Source organism: Podarcis cretensis, assembly GCF_951804945.1.
Source record: "Podarcis cretensis genome assembly, chromosome: 6".
Classification (NCBI taxonomy): Eukaryota; Metazoa; Chordata; class Lepidosauria; order Squamata; family Lacertidae; genus Podarcis; species Podarcis cretensis.
In genome coordinates, this window is record NC_137175.1 from 53,577,653 (window position 1) to 53,602,703 (window position 25,051).

At 43.8% G+C, this 25,051-nt stretch overlaps 1 protein-coding gene across 4 annotated transcripts in view; it reads right to left on the reverse strand.

Moving 5' to 3' along the window:
• Nucleotides 1–1,030: 1,030 nt before the first annotated feature.
• The window catches only part of BTBD19 (BTB domain containing 19), a 62,964-nt gene continuing 38,943 nt past the window's right edge, over nt 1,031–25,051 (reverse strand). The window contains exons 4-10 of one of the 4 annotated variants that reach the window (XR_013839876.1): nt 22,542–22,601; nt 11,952–12,020; nt 11,332–11,463; nt 9,162–9,287; nt 8,275–8,552; nt 2,172–2,276; nt 1,031–1,053 (exon numbers count right to left, since the gene is read on the reverse strand). Coding sequence is in view for 1 of the 4 variants with exons in the window: in XM_079980524.1 (XP_079836650.1) it covers nt 8,418–8,552; nt 9,162–9,287; nt 11,332–11,463; nt 11,952–12,020; nt 22,542–22,601 (522 nt within the window). In the remaining 3 variants the exon portion in view is untranslated. Of the gene's footprint in view, nt 1,054–1,902; nt 1,979–2,001; nt 2,277–5,687; nt 8,553–9,161; nt 9,288–11,331; nt 11,464–11,951; nt 12,021–22,541; nt 22,602–25,051 lie in introns of those variants that run through there. The other 3 variants (XR_013839877.1, XR_013839878.1, XM_079980524.1) reach the window with 3 other exon arrangements.

Below are 25,051 nucleotides of genomic sequence, written 5' to 3' on the forward strand. Positions count from 1 at the left end.
AGTGTGATGTCCTGAACCCGATGAAAACCTAGCAAGAGAATCCTTCTCCATGTTGAAAGTGACAATCTTTGATTTGACTAATTGATCCTTGGTGTAAGAATCCTAAGTATGCAAATTTTCAAATTAAACTGGACTCTCCTTCTTGCAGTCTGGGTGTATATACTGTTGTAGAAATTGGGGGGAATCCCCCTAAAACCTAGAAATTAATAAATGCTAGGATTATGGGTTTTTTGTGATATGCAGGGGAAATAAAAGCTGCAAGGGGGTTCCTGGGCTGCCTTACGCAAACCAGGCAACAACTCCTTGTCCCAGGTAAGACCAGAGATCGGGGATTTGGAAGGTTGCCAGGGTAACTGCTCTGGGGGAGGGCAAGGGGCTTCTGGGAAGAAGAAGGAGGAAGAAAAGGGGAGACAGATCATGGTGAGGGTGAAGGAAAAACTGCCTGCAATGATCTGGGCCATGCTGTAAGATCTGGACCCCCTCCACACAGACCAAGGTTGTAATTAGGCGAATAAACCCTCTTTCTTAAAGCATGATAGGCTCCACTGTATCTTCTGTTCTCCAAAGGGACACAGACCCTATGTGGGTGCCTGAGATCCCGTGTGCTCTTGCCATGGACTTGGCAGAGAGAGGGACAGGCGCCTGACTGGTTACAAATATAATTTAGCAGCCTGTTTTCAAAGATTTTAGCACTTCAAATGCAAATTGTGCTGGCTCATAAGAGTTAAATACAATTGTAACGATCCCAAAATATCTCCGTTCAACTTTCAAAAAGGTGTGGTAGGTAAACAACTCCTTGTATTATAAGTAGTTAGGTGTCAGAGGGAGTGGCCATGTTGGCAATCGCTGAAATAGCTTCATTAGACAAAGCATTCCCAGAAAGAATTGCATTCCCAGTCTGCCTGACTAAGAGTTCTGTGTGAGAAAGAGGCTTACATACTCCAATGTAAGACGATCCAGTAGAAGATAACACTGTACCTGCTTTGTATTGTGGGTATGTCTACACAGCAGCCGCTACAGCCAGGCGTATGACTGGTTGTCCAGGAAATCTCCCTGGAAAGTACAGGCACCATCATCCCAAAAATGCTGAGACGATGACAGTTTTGCATACAATGGGCTGGTTCCACTGTTCCCTCAGTCTCCCCTAGCCATGTAGACACACAAACGGCTGGCATAGGCAAAACCCTGCTACACATTTCTGTTATTTAGACCACATGAGCTCAACAGTCAATACTATTAAAAGAATAGCTTTGTGAGCACGATGACCTTATTCTCCAGATAAAGACAGTAACATTTATACAAGACACATTCTCCTCATCCAGTTTCTGGCACCTCCTGGTTTCTGTGAGGCCCAAACAACAGCAGGGCCAACCCAGCCAGCCCTGGGCCTTAAGATAAAGGTGCAGCATCTGGAACAAATTTCTGTCAAGTCTCCATAGGTTTTGTGGAGAAAATCTACCTGACAGGGAATAGCTGTGAGTCAGGGCATGGCCAGTTTTGATGTTGCCCAATATGAGGAGGGTGGAGACCATTCCAAGGACTGTGCACCCTTATTTAAAATGATTTGACAGTCCTTATTTTTAATAGACATATTATTCTTCTTCTTTAAAAAAAACACATTTATTGTATACTAAAAAGAGCAGATTAAATAACAGATTTGTAGGCATGTATGCAAAACAGTTTACACAAGTCTGCTGCCTTTGGACTGAACTACATGAGATGAAGGAGATTGGGGTCGGTTTTTCTCAGCAGGGCAAATAGCACCAGGAGGGGATGACCGGTTTAGCTCAAGGAAAGGGATAAAAGAGGGAAATGGTTTAAAAAAGGCCCCCCTTCATTCTAATTTGGGACTCCAAAGGTGCTTTTCATGAGAAACAGAAACATCAGGAAAACCTTGCGTAGTTTCACACCAAGGCTCTGGGGTAAGTTCTAATGAATTCAGTGACGTTTACATTCCTAGGTTCAGGCTGCACAACACCTATTAGACAGTTAAAGATAGAGAATATTTTGCTGGAGCAAATGCTGTCTAATGCTAGAAGGATGTTTTGAATATGGCTGTATGGTATGTATGTAATTTGCTATGTTTTGCAGTAGATGATGTTTGTGTTGTTATACCTAAGGTATAAACTTTTCGTAACCTGATTTAAAATAATAATTATACCAGTCCTCACTCATGGGCTTTGAAAAAACAGGTATGTGGTTGAAAACGCAGGTTTATTTGAAAACCTTATCGTCCCACACGACCAGAGAACACATCTCAGCTTCTTAAGCAGTGACTAGACAAGAAGAAGGGAGAGCTGTTACTGACTTCCCAACAGATTTAGAAAAACGGCAAATGCAACCATGGGAGAGAAGAAAATTGGGCCTGTGACACAGGAGGAAGGAGACAAAAGCCAAGCAGAGGAGGGAGTCCCCAGCTGAAAGTAACCAAGTCACAAGAACTCAGTGTAAAGTGATATGAATGTAAATATTATTTTGGAGATTTGTTTCACTGTCTACACATACCAATTTGTTCAGAGAATTATATTGTTGTTCGCATAATGGCTTTGGCTTGTATCTTATGTTTATGTTTATATTAATTTCGCTTTAAACTGGGTTCCTGTGACTTCATCTTTTTGTTACAGGACGAAGGAGGACACCATATGTTTTAATCCATGAATTGGCAACAGCAACTGTGTAGGGGCAGGAGGGGAATTTTAACCAGGAAACCAGATGGAGATGGGAGAGTAATTCCCTTCTTCAGTGCACCTCCTGATCTGAATCTCACCCCCCACCAGCTGCATTTATCAGTTTTGAAAATCATGGGAGATCCAATTGTGAATCTCCCACCATCTCATTAAATCTAGCTCTTAGTTTTACTTCAGTGTTCAAAATGGTCGAACTCACAACTTTATTTCCAGTGCACTTGTCTTGTACAATTCCCCCAAAGGGCTCACATCTTTGTCTGGGGTAGCTGTTCTTTTCCCACAACTGAGAAGCAAATAAAAGCAACTCCTGGACTTAGGTGACTCAGCACATTCCTTTTTTTTTTTAACTTCTTTTTATTCATTTTCTATAACCAAACAACAACAACAACAAAAAATAAACAGCACACACCAAAGAAAAAAGAAAACATCAACCAACACAAAAAACATGAACAAACCAGAAGACAAGCATTAATTAACAACAAATAACGGTTGACTTCCCTCCATCTCGGTTTTGGGTTATGTAAATATTACATCCATTCTGCAGTTTTTCATTTTATATCGTCTACACATCGCAAGGGTTATATTAAACCTACTGTGATTTTTATGTCTCTTGAGTTTGTTTCCATGTATGTTATGAATTTGGTCCAATCGTCAATAAACTTTGTACCTTTTTGCTGTCTGATATTCTGTGTCATTTTTGCCAAATCCATATATTCAAATAATTTAATTTTAATCTTTAACGGTCGGGATATTTGGGGTTTTCCAATTTTGTGCTAACAGAATCCTGGCAGCTACAGTTGCGTATTGAAACATTATATGATCTTCTTTCTTAATCTCATCTCCGATCATTCCCAGAAGGAAGGCTTCGGGCTTTTTAACGAAAGTGTATTTAAGTATTTTTTTTCAGTTCGTTGTATATGGATTCCCAATTTTTTTTAACTTCACATTTCCACCACAAGTGGTAGAAACTTCCTTCTTTGGATTTACACTTCCAACACCTTTTATCACCAGTCTTATACATTTTTTTGCAATTTCACAGGGGTGATGTACCAACGGTACATCATCTTTTCCATATTTTCTCTAAGGGTAGTGCAGGCTGTAAATTTCATTCCTTTAGTCCACAACCTCGTCCATTTGTCAAAATCCAAATTATATCCAATGTCTATTGCCCATTTTACCATAACCTCCTTGAACTCTTCATCCTTGGTGTCCCAATCTAATAGCTGATTATACATTTTAGATAGCAGTTTTGTTTTGCTTTCTATTATCTCTACCTGGAACTTAGATTTTTTCTCATTCATTCCAATCTTTTTATCTTCCTTCCATAAGGCGTTAATATGATGATACTGCAACCAACCTGTTAATTTGCTTTTTAACTCTTCGTATGGTCTAATTTTCCATCCTCTTTCCGATCTTACCAGGAGATCTTCATAGGTCAATCTCTCACCTTCCATGTTTATTTTTTTAATAGTTAAGATATCAATCGGCGAAAGCCACCAGGGGGTATTTTTTCCCGAAAAGGTTCCTATTCTTTTCCCATGCTTCTAACAGTGTTCCTCTGATAATGTGGTTTGAGAAGCCTTTATGCACCTTCTCCTTATTCTGACAAAGCATGCCAATCAAATCTTAAATCGAAGCCTTCTAAGTCTAGCAGATCTGTATTTTTTAAGGTAATCCATTCTCTAAGCCAGCAAAGGCACGAGGCTTCATAATACAATCTCAAATTTGGGACCGAGAATCCTCCTCTGTCTTTTCTATCCATTAACAATTTAAATCTAATTCTCAGTCTATTGCCTTGCCATATGAATTTAGAGAGAATTTTCTGCTAGTTTTTGAATATTACACTTCCTCTAATCACCGGGACATTTTGGACATTAGTTTCGGCAGTATGCACATCTTAATTGCTGCCATTCTACCTGACCAGGAGAGTTTTATCCTATTCTTGGGGCAAAAGAATTCAAACTAAAAGCATACGCTGATGACTTGGTAATAGCAGTGGAGGACCCAAAACCAAGTATTGACAAAGTCCTGGTGCTTCTAGAGGAATTTGGGAAAGTAGCGGGCTTTAAGTTAAACAAAACTAAAACTAAAATGATGGTTAAGAACATGGGAGAAGTTCTAAGGAGGCAGTTAGAATTTCAATCGGGAATTAAAGAAGCAAAAAAGGTAAAATACCTAGGAGTGTGGCTAACGAAAAATATAAATTAAATGGCTGATAACTACACAAGTGACTCAGCACATTCCAATACAGTGAAAAGCAGGTTTTCTCTGGACTTCCTGGGCCATTTGCCTGCCTAGCAACCAGGTACTCAAACAAACAGTGCCAGACAGGACCTACCTGTGTCTGACCTGAAGCAGCTGGCTAGCAGGCCTCTTCTTGAAAGGAGTGGCCAGCCAACTGTGCCAAAGGCTACAGTACAGTCAAATCCCATTCATGGTGAGCTCTGGTTACACAATGACAGTATCCACCACACCTTGACCTAAGAAGTTAATCTGAACCCCTAGCATCCACATGAAGACTGAGCTGTTCACTAGAGCCTGTGTTGTTAGGGGGGAAAACTGGCCCTTGCAGTTAGATCCTCTGCTTCTTGGCTTTTAAAAATGAAGCTGTTACTACTTCTGCATAAGTCAGTCACTGAGGATACAGATTGATGGGTTCATTTCCATGTATTCCACTCCTAGAATGTTGGGACTATTGGGGGAAAAATGTCCCTGGAATTTAGAATGAAGTGCTGGGAGCATCTATTGGCTGAATATGCTGCATGAAAGAGGCCATTGGAGGTGAGGGAATTCCCCATGGCTCAGGGAGCTAACCTTTGATTTGTGTTGCATAGAGAGTAAGTTGTATATTGGATATAGCAAACTTCAACTGCTCCTGTCCAACTGATATTTTATTTACTCTGAATGTGTTGTTTTCTAAAAAGATTTTGAGGAGATATATAAAATAATGACAATGAAATTGAGCCTATTTCTCCCTCCCACCAGTGGAGGTACATAGCATTTATAAAAGCTTTCTGTAATTTATTACAGCAAAATATGATATATCAAGTACAACATCTGAGCGACAGTCCCATCATCATCCCCCCCAAAGAAAGTTGTTTCATACTAAAGGAGACAGAGACAGTTATGGCATCTGTATTTGCAATGTTGTTCTTTAAGTCCTGTTTCATTGGTGTACGAAATAAATTGCTACCATGTAGTATAAAAAACACACCTGGTGTTTCCTTGCTGTTCAACACTTTAAACATACTGTCTCGCCAGAGTGGTACATGCTCTGGTTATCTCCCGCTTGGATTACTGCAGTGCGCTCTCTTTGAAGGTGACTCGGAAACTGCAACTAATCCAGAATGCAGCAGCTGGACTGATGACTGGGTGTGGCTGCCGGGACCATATAACTCTGGTCCTAAAGGATCTTCACTGGCTCCCAGTATGCTTCTGAGCACAATTCAATGTGTTGGTGCTGATCTTTAAAGCCCTAAATGGCCTCAGCTCAGTATACCTGAAGGAACGTCTCCACCCCATCATTCAGCTCAGACACTGAGGTTGTCCCCCAAGGGTCTTCTGGCAGTTCCCTCAAGACGAGAAGTGATGTTACAGGGAACCAGGCAAGGGCCTTCTTGGCAGTGGCATCCTCCCTGTGGAATGCCCTCCCATCAGGTGGCAAGTAGATAAAGAACTACACAACTTCTGAAGGCAGCCCTTTTGTATTATTATTATTATTATTACTATTACTATTAGTGATTTTTTTCAGCTATAGCCCATCTCTATACATACCTATTCACCCTGGTTTTTGACACTTAGGTGTATATGTTTAGGACCCACCTTATTTCTGTTGTTTTATTGTTGTAACGTGCTCTGGGACCTTAGGCTGAAGACTGGGAAATTAGTAATTTATCATTATCATTATCATCGTAATGCACCCCATAGTTGCCTTTGACTGGACTTAACCGTCCAGAGTTCCTTTACCTTTAACTAACTCCACTGTTAAACCATGCAAATACATCCAAGTTTGGATGATGAGCAACCTTGCTGCTATCAGTATCCAAATGTGTTCTTTGGTTTGTTTGTTTCCTTCATAATACTTATACTAAGGACTATTTGGAAAATGCTAAAGATCATAAGAAGTTGTTTGGATTACGTTAAAGGGGAATGAGTTTTATTTATAATGCTTGCTGTTCTTATTATTCTAAGATGAGGTACTATTTCCATTTAAAAGAAAAGACAACATTATTTGTGTAAGTGCAAAGGGATGATCCTGCCCACAGAACAGCCAGTTTCTATGAGGGCTTGGGTCATTACAGAATCATCTCCCACAATTTGACCAGCTTTTGAACCTTGCCCTTGTTACTTTTGCAATCTCCTAGCAGAAAAGTGACTCATATAGATGAGTATATTATACTAAGCAATGTTTCTGAGATAAGTGAGATAAGTGTCAAGGAGACCTTAGCTCCCGAGCTTTGACACAAACTGACAAGCATGTATAAGCACTACTCTGAGTAGATGCAATTATAACTTTTAGTAACGGGTGCAATTTAGAAGGTCGGTTGGAGTGGCAGTTTTCAAGTGATAAGCTGGTTGCTTAACAGAAAGTGCATCAAAGTATTAAGAAAGCACTGTTTATGGTAGCTGATTATACGATAGTGCTCAGGATTTCCTATGACACACCCTATTGTCTACAATGAAAACATTCACTTCAGTGTAGGAGCACCTTTCCATGACCAGTCCAAGTAAACACATCTCTCCTACCCTTTGTCCCTTGTGGTAGGCGAGCCATGGTGAAGAATAAGGCGGCCAGATTGCTAGCTGGGGCAAGATAGTCTGAGCATATAACAACAATCTTGGCACAACTGCCCTGGCTACCAGCTAGTTTGGGGTCTCAATTCAAAGTGCTGGTTTTGATCTATAAAGCCTTATGCTGCTCAGGACCCCAGCACTTCAAGGACTGCCTCTGCCCACATGAACCTATCTGGACACTGTGTTCATTATCTGAGGCCCTTCTCTATGTGCCACCTTTGAGGGAAGTGCAGGGGATGGCAACATGATAATGGGGACTTTTCAGTGGTGGCTCTCTGCTTGTGGAGGAGTGCTTTCCCCAGGGAAGCACGCCTGGTGCCGTGTGAGAAAGATCAGGCTAAGAAAGTGTGACTTCAAGGGTAAGTGGAGATTTGAACCTGGGTCTCTCTCTCTCCCTGCTCAGTCTCAGTCTGACACACTCATCACTACACTAAGAGCAGGTTGGGATTGGAAGAAACAAAAGAATAAAAAAACCAAATATTAGATACAGTGGTACCTCTGGTTAAGAACAATTCGTTCTGGAGGTCTGTTCTTAACCTGAAACTGTTCTTAACCTGAGGTACCACTTTAGCTAATGGGGCCTCCCACTGCCACTGCGCTGCCGCCACGTGATTTCTGTTCTCATCCTGAAGCAAAGTTCTTAACCCGAGGTACTATTTCCAGGTTAGTGGGGTCTGTAACCTGAAGTGTCTGTAACCCGAGGTACCACTGTACAACCCTAGCCTGGATGGAACCTGTCTACCTCTGATGGAAACCAGGCCTTTCCCCCTCACACAATGGAACTCTCCCCTACCTCTCTCTGCCAATTGACTGTAAGGCTCAGGGTGCCCCCAAGGCATTCAAAGCAGGAGCTGCAAGTTCCCAGTGCCAACATGACCAAAGTTGGATGGCCTGGGCATGGAGGTATTACCCCCTTCTTATTCAGGCGTCACCATGTCACTTGTGCTGTGGGTCAAGGGGGCGTTGATGTTCCCGTGACAGTGTTCCACGCCGGCGCTGGCACAAGGAGGATCTCATTCCACACCCCTTCCGTAGTGCATGCATCTTCCAGGCCTGAGCCAGGCTTTCCACCTAGGCAAGGGTAGAAACAAATCCATTATATTCAGGCCAGTGCTGGACAGGAGTGAAGATAAGTGGGAACCATACCCAGGTGGGTAATGCAGCAGGATGGTGTCTAAGCAGGGATGGCACAGGAGAATTGAGGAGGATACAGTGGGAAGCAGATGGAACAAGTAGAGACGGCCACTTTTCTTCCATCAGAGGCCTTAAAGCCATCACCTAGTAAACCAACAAACTCTCTTGGTCTCAGAACTCTACATGTGCTCTTGTCCAGGGTTCCACTGAGCCAGTGATGCTTATTTCCAGGATATTCCATTCTATTCCTTTATCCTCATCCCTTCCACAACTTCCCCAGTGAGTTAGTCAGTATTCTGTGGTCCGGCCACTGAGCATTCTCAGTCGTCACAGAGCTATTTTTGGTCCCACCTCCCTCAAGGTTCCCCACTCCCCTAAAAGTCTTATGTACTTCTGCAAACCACAGGAAAGGCGCTTCTTCTCTGCCATTAATTTTAGCTAATTAAATATGAAAAGAAGGAGCAAGCGCTCTAAAGACAGGAAGAGACATGTGATCCATGCAAGCTGGTGCAAAAAGCTATTACTGTGGTGGGTAGCCTCTCTCACTGGAATCATTTGGTCCTTCTTGTTCTCTTCCTCCAGCGTGGTCAGCTCACTTGGTGACAGCAGATCCAGACGGAGCCCTGGCACCACTGCCGCTGCCACATCATGCACAGTCCTGTCTAGAACAGCCTGCAAGAAGGGAGTTCAGGATCAGCACAGGCCAGGGGAGAGGGGCTGCTGACAGACCTGTATAAGCAATCATGCCACAAGCTGTCCTAGTTCTGAACTGCTGTGATGCAGCAGAAACTCTGGGGAAAGGGAAGGAAATAATTTTCAGTTCCAGGGAGTGGGTCACCAAACAATGGGAGATGTGAAGTATCAGAGAAAGGCACCTCAGAATTCCTGGGATCTAGTGGACCCTGCTCCGTGCTCTTGCAGCTGGGTAGAAATAGGGAAAACTCATGTGATGGGGGCACCAGTGGGAAAATCCCCATGTTCCCTGGATGTGTCTCATCTCTCTTTCTTAGCTAAGCTGGAGCTACTTGCTTTGAAGGCAGCTTTTGGTAAGAACATAGGGAAATTTGATGGCTGTCATTTCACTGGGGCAAGTGCATCATAGGAACATTGGAAGCTACCATATTTTTCGCTCTATAGGACGCACCGGACCATAGGAGGGGGAGAACAGGGAAAAAAAATTCTCCCTCTCTCTGCTCAGCACCCCTTCAGCGAAGCAGCAGAAGAAACGGAGCCCCTTCCATTTCTCCTCCTGCTTCATTGAAGGGACACTGCGCAGAGAGGGAAAACTGTGCAGCGCCTCTCCAGTGAAGTGAAGCCTGGAGAGCAAGAGGAATCGGTGTGCACTGACCCCTCTTGCTCTCCAGGCTTCAGGCGGCTATCCGCAAGCCCCCAGAGCACAGCGGGAACTCCTGCTGCGCTCCAAAGGCATGCGGATAGCTGCCTGAAGCCCCCGGAGCGCAGCAGGAGTTCCCGCTGTGCTCCGGGGGCTTCAGGCAGCTTCAGCAAAAGCAACGCGAAGCCTCTAGAGCGCGGGGGGAGCTCTCCCTCTGCGCTTTGGAGGCTTCGCATTGCTATCCCTGAAGCCAAGGAGCCTGCATTCACTCCATAAGACACACATACATTTCCCCTTAATTTTTGAAGGGGAAAAGGTGCGTCTTATAGAGCGAAAAATATGGTACCTTATGCTGAGTCAGTAGTGTCTAGCTCGGTAGTGTCTACCACATGGACTTGCTAGGGCTTTCTAGTATTTCAGACAGGAGTATCTCCCAACCTTGCCTCAAGTTCTCAGGGACTGAATTTTGGACCATCTGCATGCAAAGCAGTTGCTCTATCCTACAACCCTTTCTTATCTGCTTGGAACACACTGTGGCCTAGATTCTGTTGGTTGGTAGGTGGTTGGCTCTAAGCAAATTTACTGAAGGAGAGCACTGGACTAGCTCATTAGGTTTAGAACATTGCAGCTGCGGTGCCTGATTGGCTGGTCTGAAAACCAAGATTCTTTTATCTTGGAGCCAGGCCTGGTGGTAGTTAAATGAGGGAGGTGGACTCAGTGTGGGTGGGTGTGAGAGAGTTAGAGCCCTAACACCAATGCTATGGAAAACCTGCAAATAACTGTAGATTAACATCTGCTATTAATGTGAAGTGGTTTGCTGGTTGTACATTTATTTTCCAACTACATAATTCTGTGGAAAACGTTTTATATATTCAAGAAAGGTGTAAGTTGCTGCCTTTGGCCAATGGGTTGCAGTTATTATTATTATTTAGGTAATTTATATACTGTTTCATTCCTCCAAGAACTGTCTGAGTGGTTCCCAACATTATAAAAATATCACCAAAAATTACGACACAGAACAATTAGATCCTATTAAACATCAGTATAAACTAAAACAACTAACATATGGAGACAATAATAACTACTAGCTGACTGAAATACAGAACTACAGCAGAGACAACCAGCCCCACCCACCAACTGTACAAGCCTGTATTTATATGGAGCATCAGCACTCTCACATCTGTTGCTGCCTCTCCAACTTGTGGGGCAAAATTATGCACTCCCCACTTCCACAGCAACCTGCTATCACCAGGAAGAATCCACAATCATTCCTCCCCTACATGACTTTTTCAGCTCTATATATCTTCCAAGAGAATCCCGTGAGTGGGATCCTCAATCCCTGCTCCCTTTGTTCCCTTTTCTCACCACGTAATGAGCACTTACGGATCCAACGTGAGCCCATTCCCGAACAGCACGAATCAGCTTCACCTCATCGATGGCCAAACAGTCACTGCGCAAGATAGTTTGCATTGCCAGTTCCGACAATTCCAAGAAGCCACGTGTTAGCACCACATCCTGGGGGAAAATATGCAGCTCATCTGTGGAGTGGAGAGAACTCCTCTGTCATTAAAAAATGGTGGCCACAGCTAAGGAGTAAGGTACCCATGGTATGTCCATAGAGAGTTTAGGGTTGAAATAGTTAGGTCTGCTAGGTGACATAAACTGCATTAGAGCCCTCTTCCTACCATGATGAAGCACAAAGACCACCATCCCTCCCAATTGCACCGAGGGACTGAGAGATGATGTAATCTGGAGGACAGGTCATTTCTGCCGGTGGCACCCTGTTCCCTGCATAACCAAATCATGATACTGAGCCAGTATGGTCTGAAAGCACATGACACAGCAACTCTGGACACCCTATATACGCCACGGTAATGGAAGCAAGGTGGGATATAAATATATCAAATGCACAAACAACAAACATGGTCCTATAGGGAAGAGGTCTGATTAGAATAGGACCTCCATATTTCATGGGGAAACCTCTGCGCTTGTCCTGTGCTTACCTGAGTACAACTCTCGATGAAAGCCAGGCAATGCATCTGCAAATCCATCTGCCCATATGCTACAGCTGCCTGCCATTAAGAGAGTGAGAAGAAAAATTGATAAAAAGGCTGTGTTTACTTTAAAGAGACAAAGCTGAGAGAACGTAAGAAGAGTTCTGCTGGATAAGGCCAAAGGTCCATCTAATCTACCACTGTTCTCACACAGACCAACCAGATGCCCATCCATGAAAGAATGTTGGGGCTTTAGGTAGAGGTGAAGCAGAAAAAGATCGTGGGTTGGGAGTGACAGAGCTGGCTGCAGTTTGCTTTTCATTTCATTCTAAGTATTTGAACCTGGAAGAAACACCATCAAAAGTCTTCCCCTCTCCCACAATGGAGATACTTATGGCAGACCCTCTAAGTGTCCCTATTTTCCAGGGATGTCCCTGATTTAGAGAAGCCATCCCAGTTTCTGATTTGATCATGGAATGTCCCACTTTTCCTTAGGACGTCCCTATTTTCATTGGAGAAATGTTGGAGGGCATGGTAGGATGTCCTTATTTACACTGGAAGAAATGTTGGAGGGTATGGAGTTATTTGAGCCCCAAGCTGCCTGAAGGCAATCCTGTATAGGGAAGTTTTTTTAATGTTTAATGTTTTATTATTATTTTTATATATGTTGGAAGCTGCCCAGAGTGGCTGGGGCAACCCAGTAAGATGTGTGGGGTATAAATAGTAAAATTATCATTATGGAATGGGATGTCCCTATTTTCATCGGAGAATTGTTGGAGGGTACATTTGGGTAAACTTGGGAAAGTCTCTGCAATCAGTACATCCTTTCCTGGGACCAAATGCAAGTCTGTGTTCTAGAATAGCAAGGTTTCTCTGGAAATCAAAGAGATGGGGCCGAGAGCTGTTTCATATGCCCATTCTGTATAATGATGGGGATGTATTAGGATTCCTACCTTCATAGGATTCCTACCTTCATTGTACCAGTCTGAATTACTCGCTACAAACACAAAACCTGATTTTGAACCCAACCACAAGCTGTCTTATAACGTAGTTTAAGTAACAGAGTTCAAAATGACCAAATGTGTTTGTGATTTGGTGTTCAGTGGGTTTATACTGCGGATGTACAGTAGAATTTTTTGCACTACTACATTTTTCAATGGAATCTTTCTCATTTCTAAAAATGCATTGTATCATAAAATTAATTTGGAACGTAACAAAATTACTGGGCAGTTTAAAAAGAAGTCTATACTTCAAAATATATATAGATCTAATCAGCACCTCTTGAGGGCAGGCTAAAATTAGTATATTAATGGTTTTCAATGCCTTAATTCTCTTTTAAAAATGTAAACAATGAAAGAGAAGTTTATGCTAACTGAATTGTCATCTCTTAAAATATTTACACGTCTTCTATAAAAAAATGCAAAGCTTTGCTTGAAAAATATTTTTAAACATAACATTTTAGGTTGCAATCCTATGCCCACTACTTGGGAGTAAGCCCCACTGAACTTGGGGCCAAACTAGAAGTGGCTATCATGTAATTTGTAACTGTATCAATGCCTTTCTAAAAGTAAATTGCAGGAGTGCAAGACCCAGGAATGGGGAATAGATGACATTAAGCTCTTGCCTTGTACTGTGATCTCAATCAAGACCTAAAGGCTAAAGTCCCCTCCCCAGGGTCTCAATACAGATTGGGCTCCCTGGGCCTGTAGTTTCCCTTTAAAAAGCCAGTCATGCTAAGTGTGTGAATGGCATTTCACCTAGTTTATTTCACAATGGGGCTTACTTATAATGAAGCATGTGAAGGACTGCACTGCAAATGACAATAAAGATATGTGATGGTACTGAGGAAATTGAAAATAATTTCTAGTTAAACACATTTTGTGATGTTATCAATATAGAAGTGTCACACTGTATACATGGTTTAAAACATAGGCCAAGTTCTGAATTAACGTTGTCTGCAACAGGGTCACTTTTGTGTGTGTGTTGTGTGTTTTTTTACTTTCTACATGAACTTTCATATTATTGAAAGGTCAAGCATGGCCATCTCTAAAGACAGAACTTGCAGGTATCACCTCAGTAAAACCAGAAATGCATCTGTGGAATGTTCCCTTTGTATCACTATCTGAAAATCCAAATGATATCAACACAATCTCCTGCAGAGCAATAGAAGCATCTGTGGATTCAACGCTACAAGGAAAATGATCAGTCCCCATAGAAAGTGATGATGTCTGCTTACTCTGCTGATTCCCATGGGGATAGAACTAGCGAATATTGTGTCAGACACATCCCAGGCTCAGTGAGCACAAATTACAGGTGGGAGCTAAGAGGAGTAAGTTGTGCAGTTAAGCAAGAAATAAACAATTTCTACTGTGTGAAAACAATGTGTTTGTGGCAAACCACATTATCTTGCTGGTTGCTTTCAGGATACACCAGCCCCACCACATGGCCAAGCATGCAGCTGGAAACTAACGATTCCAATTAACGGCACCAGCTGACCACTGTAAACAGCCGTCAAACCACATGTGACCAGAGTAGCAACATTGTTTTTCTATTATTATCAGACAGAGTAAAAGAGAGAATGCAGTATAAACTATGAGTTCCAGTCAACCCAGCCTCCTAAAAAGGGGGAATTCTGACACATGGGTATGGCTAGCCCACCACATATGACACCACCAAATCTCATGTCTCCTACAGGAACTGATCCCTGTATCACATGGGAACTGCCAGAAGCAACACTTCACAGATATGGAATGCTTTCCCCACAAAGGGGCATAGGCAGGCATGGCCAAACTTGGCCCTCCAACTGTTTTGGGACTACAATTCCCATCTTCCCTGACCATTGGTCCTGTTAGCTAGGGATGGTGGAAGCTGTAGTTCCAAAACAGCTGGAGGGCCAAGTTTGGCCATGCCTGGCATAGGCCATGCCCTTCTTAGAGCTCAACTAGCCCAGGTTTGTACCCTCTACCCAATTTGGCAGCATTCCAGCCTTAGGGATTCCTATATTGGTAGAAATGCATGGTTCTTCTAAAAAGAAAATTGAAATGCAACTCAACTGGAAGAAGCCAGTTACATACATAGAACAGGATGGAGACCAAGTGGATGAGCTATATCTTGAAAGCTGACACAATGGGGTGCAAATGTATTGTCCAGCTGTCTCTGGTGAAATTAACTGTGTCTCTCCTCATTCTGTAGCCATTACATGTCTAAGGGTTTTGCCTAGGGCTCATTAAGCTTTGGGTGTCAGGTCAATGAAATGCATTCTGTGAATACCACAGATGTAATTCAGCTGAGAGAGAGACATGAGGTGGGGAGATTATCTGTCTGCCTCCACTCCAGTTGGATATGGTTCATTTCTCACCATAGCCTTATATTTGACAGCTTGTATGGGAAGAGTCGGGACGCAGGTGGCGCTGTGGGTTAAAGCCTCAGCGCCTAGGGCTTGCCGATCGAAAGGTCGGCGGTTCGAATCCCTGCGGCGGGGTGCGCTCCCGCTGCTCGGTCCCAGCGCCTGCCAACCTAGCAGTTCGAAAGCACCTCCGGGTGCAAGTAGATAAATAGGGACCGCTTACCAGCGGGAAGGTAAACGGCGTTTCCGTGTGCAGCTCTGGCTCTGGCTCTGGCTCTGGCCAGAGCAGCGATGTCACGCTGGCCACGTGACCCGGAAGTGTCTCCGGACAGCGCTGGCCCCTGGCCTCTTAAGTGAGATGGGCGCACAACCCCAGAGTCTGTCAAGACTGGCCTGTACGGGCAGGGGTACCTTTACCTTTACCTTTTATGGGAAGAGTGGTGTGAACAAGAGTTATGGGTCCTCCTGTGATTTCACTGATGAGGAGTCTGTGGCCCTCCATATATTATTGGACTCCAGTTCCCATCAGCCACAGCCAGCATGGCTAATGGTCAGGGGGTGATGGGAGTTGTGGTCCAACAACATCTGGAGGGTCAAAGGTGGCAGGCACCCCTGAGCTAAAGGCATGAGGGAGAACAGAGCAAATCCTGTGACAAATCAGGAGTCAACCAGCCTGCTTTCAGAAAGCAAGCAGTTTTCTGTGTTTAGCAGAATCAGTCTCTCTGTGTATGTCCACTTGAAGAACTCTTGCGGAAGAAAGAAGTGAGAGATGCTAGAATGCTTCCTTAAAAACTATCAATGAAGAAGCTGGAGGTAGGCATCCCAGTCACACCAACACCTCAATTGTTAAGAAGCAAAAGAGTCATTCCTCTACCCGCTGCCCAGGATGCATTTTCCCCTCCTGATTTTTTCCTTTTCCCGATTTTTGTCTGAATGAATGGAAATTTTATATTTCCAAATCTTATCAGATACTTAATGGCTCAACGAACTTCAACTTTAAAACACATTTCTGTCCAAAGACTGAAAGTGCATGTCTTGTCCAAGGCATCAACATTTGTGGAGCAGGAGACTTCAACATCCTCTACTAGAGCAAATCAAGCTGTTTCCAAAATGTCACTATTTTTGAGTGAGAGTCAGTCACTTACTGACAAATTTAGGTTATGCAGTTAGCAAACACTTTTTTAAATTAAAAAAACACCCAGACTTCTTGTGGTATGGAAAGTGACAGGGCAATGCAGCAGAAAATGCAAGATAACAATCACTTGACTCAGTTATGTATAACCTCCCTGCAAACAAATCAGAAGCAGCTAACATTGAATTATCTCCACTCTTTGTGCAAGCAAACTGAGATGAATGCTCAGTAAGCAGGTCTGGGGAGATAACTGCAAGGAGTGCTCTGTCATGTGAGTTAACATTATTTTATATTTTTGCCCACTAAACCTTGGATGTCTGCACTCTGTCAGATGGCACATCTGTGAAAACAAGAAATGTTTTTCCTGTTTAACAGCCGGAACCATCTGAGTTTGGACAACAGCTTTGCTGCAGACCTGAATAATTGCTTCATGGTTTTCATCTCTGGAGACTGTCTTTGGAGAGGAAAAAAAAGAAGCAGTAGAGGTGCTGATGCAACTAGTCCCAACATGGTTAAGATACATTTAGGTCTATGAAGCCCTAAATGGTTTTGTGGGACCATGATACTCAAAGGACTGCCTTGTCCCCTCACGTAAACTGGTCCACCCGCCATGTTCATCATCTGAGGCCTTGTTCCATCTCCAAGTGCCCTCAAAGGTACATTCAGTTGCAGAAGAACCTTTTTGGGTGCAGCACCCATATCACAGAACACCTTTCCCACGAGCTTCACTTGGCTCCCATTCTTATGGTTGTTTAGTGAGATGTAAAAACTTTTTGGAAAAAATCTTCCAGGTGTTATATCGGCTCTGGATTATTTAAATACTTGATTGTATTTAAACTAGCTCCACCTTAACTTAGTCTATTTGTGTTGCACATTATTATAATTGCAAGCTGCTTTAGGGGTCCTTTCTGGGGACCAAAAGGCAACAGATACTTCATTTCATAAACAAATAAAATGTTCCCACAGTACCAAAAGTTAAGTATTATTATTTTTAACTGGTAATGGGGGTGGGAGGAGAGAACTTAAGGGGAATCCGTCCTGTCGTAGGTGGGAGAAACCTAGCTTAACAGACAGATATGAGGGAGTTTTGCACACGTCATCATGCTGATGACATTCTGGTAAACTGGGTTGGACCTGGCCACACAAAGTTCATCAACAGCGCACGGTGAGGCTTTACCCTTTATCTGTTCTCTTTTTGCAGCAAAACAGGAAAAGGGAGGGAGTATCTGTGAACCCACAACTCTGTTTGTAACTAGTACTGCTTTCACTCCCCAGGCCAGGAGTCCTCGTTTTAGTCTCACATCCACCGACTCTGCCTGAAGGTGGGGATGAAGCTAACCTAAACATGAGCATGAAAGAGGCTCCACACACGTTGATAGTGATCAATTAGTATTTGGACCTAAGTTCTTATGGATGTGCACTGCAATGGGGAGTGGGGACTAATATGGTGCTGGTGCTGTGTCATTCTGCTAGTTCAGTTAAGAATACAGTTATCCATTAGCTCTATTCACACACACACAAAAAAAATCTTTGCATGTGCACAGAGGCAGAATGGGACTGTGACTGCTGATTCCACCTATGGTGCTGTGTGTCCTGCCGACTCTGACTCTTGACTTTCATGCCTAAGGCTTCTGGATCCCAAGGGCAGGTTCAATCACAATACTAATTAGGGGGAGGAAAGGGAATTCCTGACTCAATTCAGTAGGGGTCTACTCTCACTCCGGGACGCGGGTGGCGCTGTGGGTAAAACCTCAGCGTCTAGGACTTGCCGATCGCTTGGTCAGCAGTTCGAATCCCCGCGGCGGGGTGCGCTCCCACTATTCGGTCCCAGCGCCTGCCAACCTAGCAGTTCGAAAGCACCCTTAAGTGCAAGTAGATAAATAGGGACCGCTTACTAGCGGGAAGGTAAACGGCGTTCCGTGTGCTGCGCTGGCTCGCCAGATGCAGCTTGTCACGCTGGCCACGTGATCTGGAAGTGTCTGCGGACAGTGCTGGCTCCTGGCCTATAGAGTGAGATGAGCGCACAACCCTAGAGTCTATCAAGACTGGACTGTACGGGCAGGGGTACCTTTACCTTTACCTTTACTCTCACTCCACTGAACATGGTGTCTTGGGTTGCCTGGGCAGGAGTAATTTCCTTCTTCAGGCCTCCATGTTCAATGCAATAAGATTGGGAGGGCGGGGCCACCACATGATGAAGGAGGTTACAGCCATGATGAAGGAGGTTACAGAAGATAGGGGTAAAAAATATACACAGGCAGGGGAAAGAAGATGAAGAAATTGTGCTCTTATTAATCTAACAATTTAGGGGTAGCTTCTGATATAAGCAGAAGAAAGAGTGCATGTACTGCATCACATTGCTCAATGCAGAGTTTGCGGCTTAGGGAAGATTTGATTACCTTTTTACAGGCAAGGGGAAAATCAGAATGTCTAACCATGCTTTATCTAGGCTGGAGGGTATGAATACACTGTGGGGGCCAAATAAGTGCCGATTTCTGACCATCACCTGCACAAGAGGTGATTGGTGCACAGATAGTGCTACCAGAGCACTGGTTATCTATTCAGTGGGGTGAGAGTATGTATATACACTGTACTGGAATAAGTCCAGGATTCCCTTTCCTTCCCCTAATTAGTATAGTGATAGCCCCTGGGCTACAGAAATCATCAGTTGGTTAGCCTACTTTAGCTCCACAAATTGCACAAATGCCCTTGGGAAAACAGCAACCACAAAGCATGCATTAGGAAACGGGGGGGGGGCATATTTTTAAGGGTATTTTTAAATTTCTTTTTTTGTGTCTGAAATTTTGCAAGATTCCCATGTAATTTTATTGAAGGGCAAGGTATAAATATCTTAAATAAATAAAAATAAAGAAATGTTAAATAAAGGAATGCACATTGCCACAGGATATTGAGGGGGCTCACCCCCCTCCTTGAAAATTGGGGGGAGGGCAAGGGCCCTCGCCTCCCACCAGCTGGTGCCCCTGTTAGGGAGTTACTGTTGCTCTTAGTGATATTTTTTTTGTATCTTTATTATAATTTATGTGGAAACTGTTCAGTTTGGTTGTGTACTTTTTGATGTTTTATTTATTGTTTCTGACTACTTTTGCTGTGTTTTGAACTTTTTCATGTTGTAAGCCAGCTTAAGCACAGTTTCAGCTGTGGAAAGGTGGCATACAATTAAATGATTATGTATGTATATTTGGCAGTTTATACCACACAGAGCTACAGTTCCCAGCACCCTTAACAAACTACAGGCCCCAATATTCTTTGAGGTAAACCATGTGCTTTTAATGTGCTTGCATTGAATGGTATATATTCAGCCACTGCACAGCTTGTAATGGTCCTATAACCACCACCACCTGCAGTGTGGAGTGGTGCAAGCGGACAAGGGAGAAGCATGGAATGAGGATGTGGGTGCATTTAGAACATATGGATTTGCTGCATTCAAGGTTGCTACCTTGACACACCTTTGGTCACAGTTTGCCTGTAGCCTGCTATCATATCACAGTTATGATCAGAACATGTTATGATGCTATGTGATCATGATACAAGCAAGAAGCAAGGTGGGAGACTCAGTTTGTGACAGCAAGCACCTATGGAAGCCAACAAGACTCAACAGTGGAGCATCTCCAGTTATCCTGAGCATCACTGCAAAAATTTACCTTTTCGGGAAAATAGTGACCCTCCAGAAGATCCCATCTTCACTGACCACTGGCTATGCTGGCTGGGGCTGAGTAGAGGCTGGCCCATTAGAGCAAATGGTCCCACCATCTCTCAGCCCCACCTGACTGCCTTCTTACTTACAACCAATCCACTGACTGTCAGCTTCCTGCTCCTTAATCTTAGTATTGCCCCTAGTAGTACTTAGCAGGGATGAGGACGGGGACACAACTAGCTTGTGCCACCTTTCATGACTGGTCCTGCCTCTGCCTACTGTTGGCCTCCTTGCCTTCTGCCCTAGTAGTCCCAATGGATACCAGGGACCACTGCTGGGGCTGATGGAGGCTGGGAGTCCAAGAACATCTGGTGGGCCACAGAGCTTCCACATCTGCTTTATTAAATTCTTATAGCAGTGGCAAACTATATCAAGTGAGGCCTATTTGAGACCCTCATGAAATCAGATTACTGTAGTAGAGAATACAATCGTACCTTGGAAATCAAATGGAATCCGTTCCAGAAGTCCGTTTGACTTCCAAAACGTTCAAAAACCAAATCACGGCCTCTGATTGGCTGCAGGAAGCTCCTGCAGCCAGTCATAAGCCGTGGAAGCCCTGTTGGACGTTCAGGTTCCAAAAGAACGTTCGCAAACCAGAACAATCACTTCTGGGTTTGCGGCGTTCGGGGGCCAAAACATCTGAGTTTCAGGGCGTTTGGGATCCAAGGTACCACAGCAATGTTGTTGTTGTTGTCGCTGCTGCTGCTAATTGCATTTATAGCCCACCTTTCCTCCAAGGAATGCAAAATAGTATACATAGTTCTCCCCCTTCCCATTTTATCCTCCCAACAACCCCGTGAGGTAAGTTAGCATGGGAGATAGCAATTAGTCCAAGGTCACCCAGTGAGTTTCATGGTCAAATGGGGATTTGAACCCTGGTCTCCCAGGTCCTAGCCCAGGACTCTGACTATGACAACACACTGGCTCTCAATGTTTTCTCAATGTTTGATTACATAAATGGGGTGATAGTATTTGGCCTACTGTGTCAAGGATCTAGCAACTGAATGCTGCCCCAGCCTTTGCCAGAGATTTTACAGCATGGTAGTTTCCTTCCCCTTTGGGCGCAACTGATACAGCACAGAAGGCTGGCTGCTCCCTGAGGCAAAGTGAGCACAGACCCTTTTGTTGCAGCTCCTCATCCTTCTGGCCCATACATGCTATATGTGGGGGCAGGGGAGAGGATGCACACAAAGAATCGACCAAAAATAAAGGAAGCGTGTAGGCATTGTTGCAAAGGAAACCGGGCACAACAGGACTCCCCTCCCCTCCCCATTTTATAATGCCTGGTCACCAGCTTAGAGTGGTTTCTGGTAGATGCCAGAGTCCCATTTACCGGCTGCTCCTGAACTTCAGCTGCTAGATTTGGCTTGTGTGTGTCAGCTGGCGTGAAATCAGCCCGCAGGGCTCAGTGTTGGCCTGGAAGGGGCAGGTGCCGCCAGAACAAAGGCTGCAGCACTACAGGAGGCCTTGCTAAGATCCTGTAAAGAGAACTCAGATGGTGGAGTGGGAGCTGGGAGAGTAAAGTTCAAAGGGAGTATGGTTCCTCTATTGCCCTGAAAGGGGCAGTACAATCTCTAGGGAGACGGTAAAGGAGGGAGGGCACCACAGAGGCAATACAAAGCTGGAAAAGGGATTTTTATATCAGGATACATTTCTAGTGCTCCCTCACCAGCATTGCTCCTCCTTGGCCAGTTCCTCTTTCCAAAACTTTAGTCTCTTACCCACAAAATCTAAAATCATAATATCTGCAATAAAGCTGAGAAAATATTGGCAGCTTTTTTGCTCTAACTCTGAGACATGCACTTCTCATGCTGATGAAGTCTGTTCCAGAGAGGGCAACTAGGCTCTGTTTTTTTCCTCCATTTCTAATAACAGAGGGGCAAAAAGAGCTCACAAACTGAAATTGATGCTTGGATATTTTTTCTGCAGATAAATGAAGATGAAGGTTGAAGCTGTAATAGCAATTACCACCTCAAATCTGAACATTACCACCTCAAATCTGAAACTCTATCTGCACTATACATTCAAAGTAATATATCACATTGAACAGTCACAACCAGCCCTCAAAGAATCCCAGGAAGTGTAGTTTGTTAAGGGTGCTGAGACTTGATAGGGGGCCCCTATTCCCCTCACTGAGCTATAGTTCTCAGAGCTCCCCGAGAAGATGGATTGGTTGTTTAACCATTCTGCAGCCTGCCCACAATCACACAAACAATCCCATGTCTTTTATATATTCATCACTGGAGATGCGTATCTTTAGAACCAGCCTAATCTGAAGGGAATCTGAACTGTTCAGCTGACTAACAACAGGATGTCCTAGGAAAGGTATTCCGCCCCTTCATGTAAATTAATCTAGGTCTCTAGGATTGACAGGCATTGTGAGGAGGAGGGAGAAATGCCACTCACCTGAAAGGCCTCACAGGCCTGATCCACACTCAGTGTGTCCTTGATGAATTCAACACATAGCTGGAACAAAAGAGGTTGAGAATCAGACTGTGCAAGACAGAATCTTGAACACACCTGTAGCATTAGCAACAACCCAACACTTTCCTGAGATCTACAGCATTTTTGGAGCTACAGCCTCTCCAATTTGGAACAGGAGACCTATGGTACATTGCTGCTTTGAAATCTATTCTCTGAACTTTGTCTCTGTTCCAGTTTGACCTTCAATGAGGTTTTCTAAGCAATGGCACTGTGAACTGAGGGCTGCTCCACATATTGCTGCAGAGAAAACAGACCCAATATAGCACTTTCTTTCTCAGTCCCACAAAACCCAGTGCATGGCCACACCCAAATTGCCTTCTCTAGCCACTACAGATAAATGCTTATAGCACCTATGCAATCTAAGGGACATCCCATGCCCCAGGGAGGGAAATGAGAGCCAGCATGGTGTTATTGTTAAAGTGTTGGAAATGTAAGAATAATAAATAAACAAACCTTTCCCCTGACCCTTCTATTGAAAAAGAATGGATTAGTAAGAGCAGTACACAGTTTCTCTTCAACCAGCCACATTTTGCATTAGGTGGAGCTTAATGAAAGAGGAGAGTGCAAAATATGGTCTGAAGCTCAACATCAAAAAAACAAAGATCATGGCCACTGGTCCCATCACCTCCTGGCAAATAGAAGGGGAAGAAATGGAGGCAGTGAGAGATTTTACTTTCTTGGGCTCCATGATCACTGCAGATGGTGACAGCAGCCATGAAATTAAAAGATGCCTGCTTCTTGGGAGAAAAGCAATGACAAACCTAGACAGCATCTTAAAAAGTAGAGACATCCCCTTGCCAACAAAGGTCTGTATAGTAAAAGCTATGGTTTTCCCAGTAGTGATGTATGGAAGTGAAAGCTGGACCATAAAGAAGGCTGATCGCCGAAGAATTGATGCTTTTGAATTATGGTGCTGGAGGAGACTCTTGAGAGTTCCATGGACTGCAAGAAGATCAAACCTATCCATTCTGAAGGAAATCAGCCCTGAGTGCTCACTGGAAGGACAGATCCTGAAGCTGAGGCTCCAATACTTTGGCCACGTCATGAGAAGAGAAGACTCCCTGGAGAAGACCCTGATGTTGGGAAAGATGGAAGGCACAAGGAGAAGGGGACGACAGAGGACGAGATGGTTGGATAATGTTCTCGAAGCTACCAGCATGAGTTTGACCAAACTGCGGGAGGCAGTGGAAGACAGGAGTGCCTGGCGTGCTCTGGTCCATTGGGTCACGAAAAGTTGGACACAACTAAATGACTAAACAACAACAACAACAATGAGCAGCCTTGGAGGCAGGTTTTGGTAGGTGGAGCTGGGTGGGAGGTGATAGTTCTAGCCCCTTTGGTTTATAAGAAAATTTAGTAGGCTTTCTGAACCATGGAAATAAGGGCTGCCAGAAAGCAAATTTATGCCATTTTGTGCTTCTTGCTGCCTTGGGAATTGACTTCTCTGCATTTGTATAGTCAGAGAGATTTTTAAGTTAAGCTTCATCACTCCCATTGTGGAGTCTGAGCAGCAGCCTGACCTGCACTTCAACCTTGGCAGCTGCTGTAGCAACACTGAGAGACTGTCTAGAATTTTGCAAGGCAATCATAAGGTGGACGTTCAGGTGAAGTATACCAAGAAAGTGACAAAAGAGTAATGATTCAAAAGCCAGAAGTGAGATAAAAATAACAGTAATAATAATTAACAGCAGCAGCAATAATAATAATATCCTCATCACAACAACTATAACTATTAATAAGAAATACTGGAGCAGAGATTGCTGGACTGACAAAACCAGTGAAAGCTTTTGAATTTCATTAGTGAACAAAGATTGTAAGATAGGACCATGTGAAGGTCGTGCAAAGTGGAGTGATGTCATCCCTGTCTGTGACACAGTCACTCGGCTCAAAATAACCCCTCTGGGCTTGCAACTGAACAGTGATTTTCAAGTGCTAATGGGTCAAATCACACATCATGTATTGCAAATGTCACTTTTGCTTTCTGACCCAGATGCATACTACTCAATCTCACCCACACACTTACATCAGGGCTACATGAAGTGGAAAAGGATTGCAGACTACATGCATTACAAGAGAGTATGTGCATATTGTTTTTAATTAAAACAACAACAGCAACCAAAAATAGCATTCCCTAATAAGGCAGATATTCTGTAGAATTACAAATATCCTCTTGGACAATTTAAAGATTTGAAGATACAAAATTCAGTCTAAAACTAGGCTGGGAAATAAATTAGGGGTTTTTTTTTTATTGGAGAAGCCAGGACATAGGACCTTCTGCATGAAAAAAACATGTGTTTTACCATTCAGCTATGGAAGGTGCTGACGTTTTCTGTGGCAGTAACGGGATTTACAGGAGAGGATGTGCCACCCCACCCCCCACGTCCTGTCCTCAGAGTTTGTCTGCCAACTACAAAAAGAAAAATGCTCCAAAC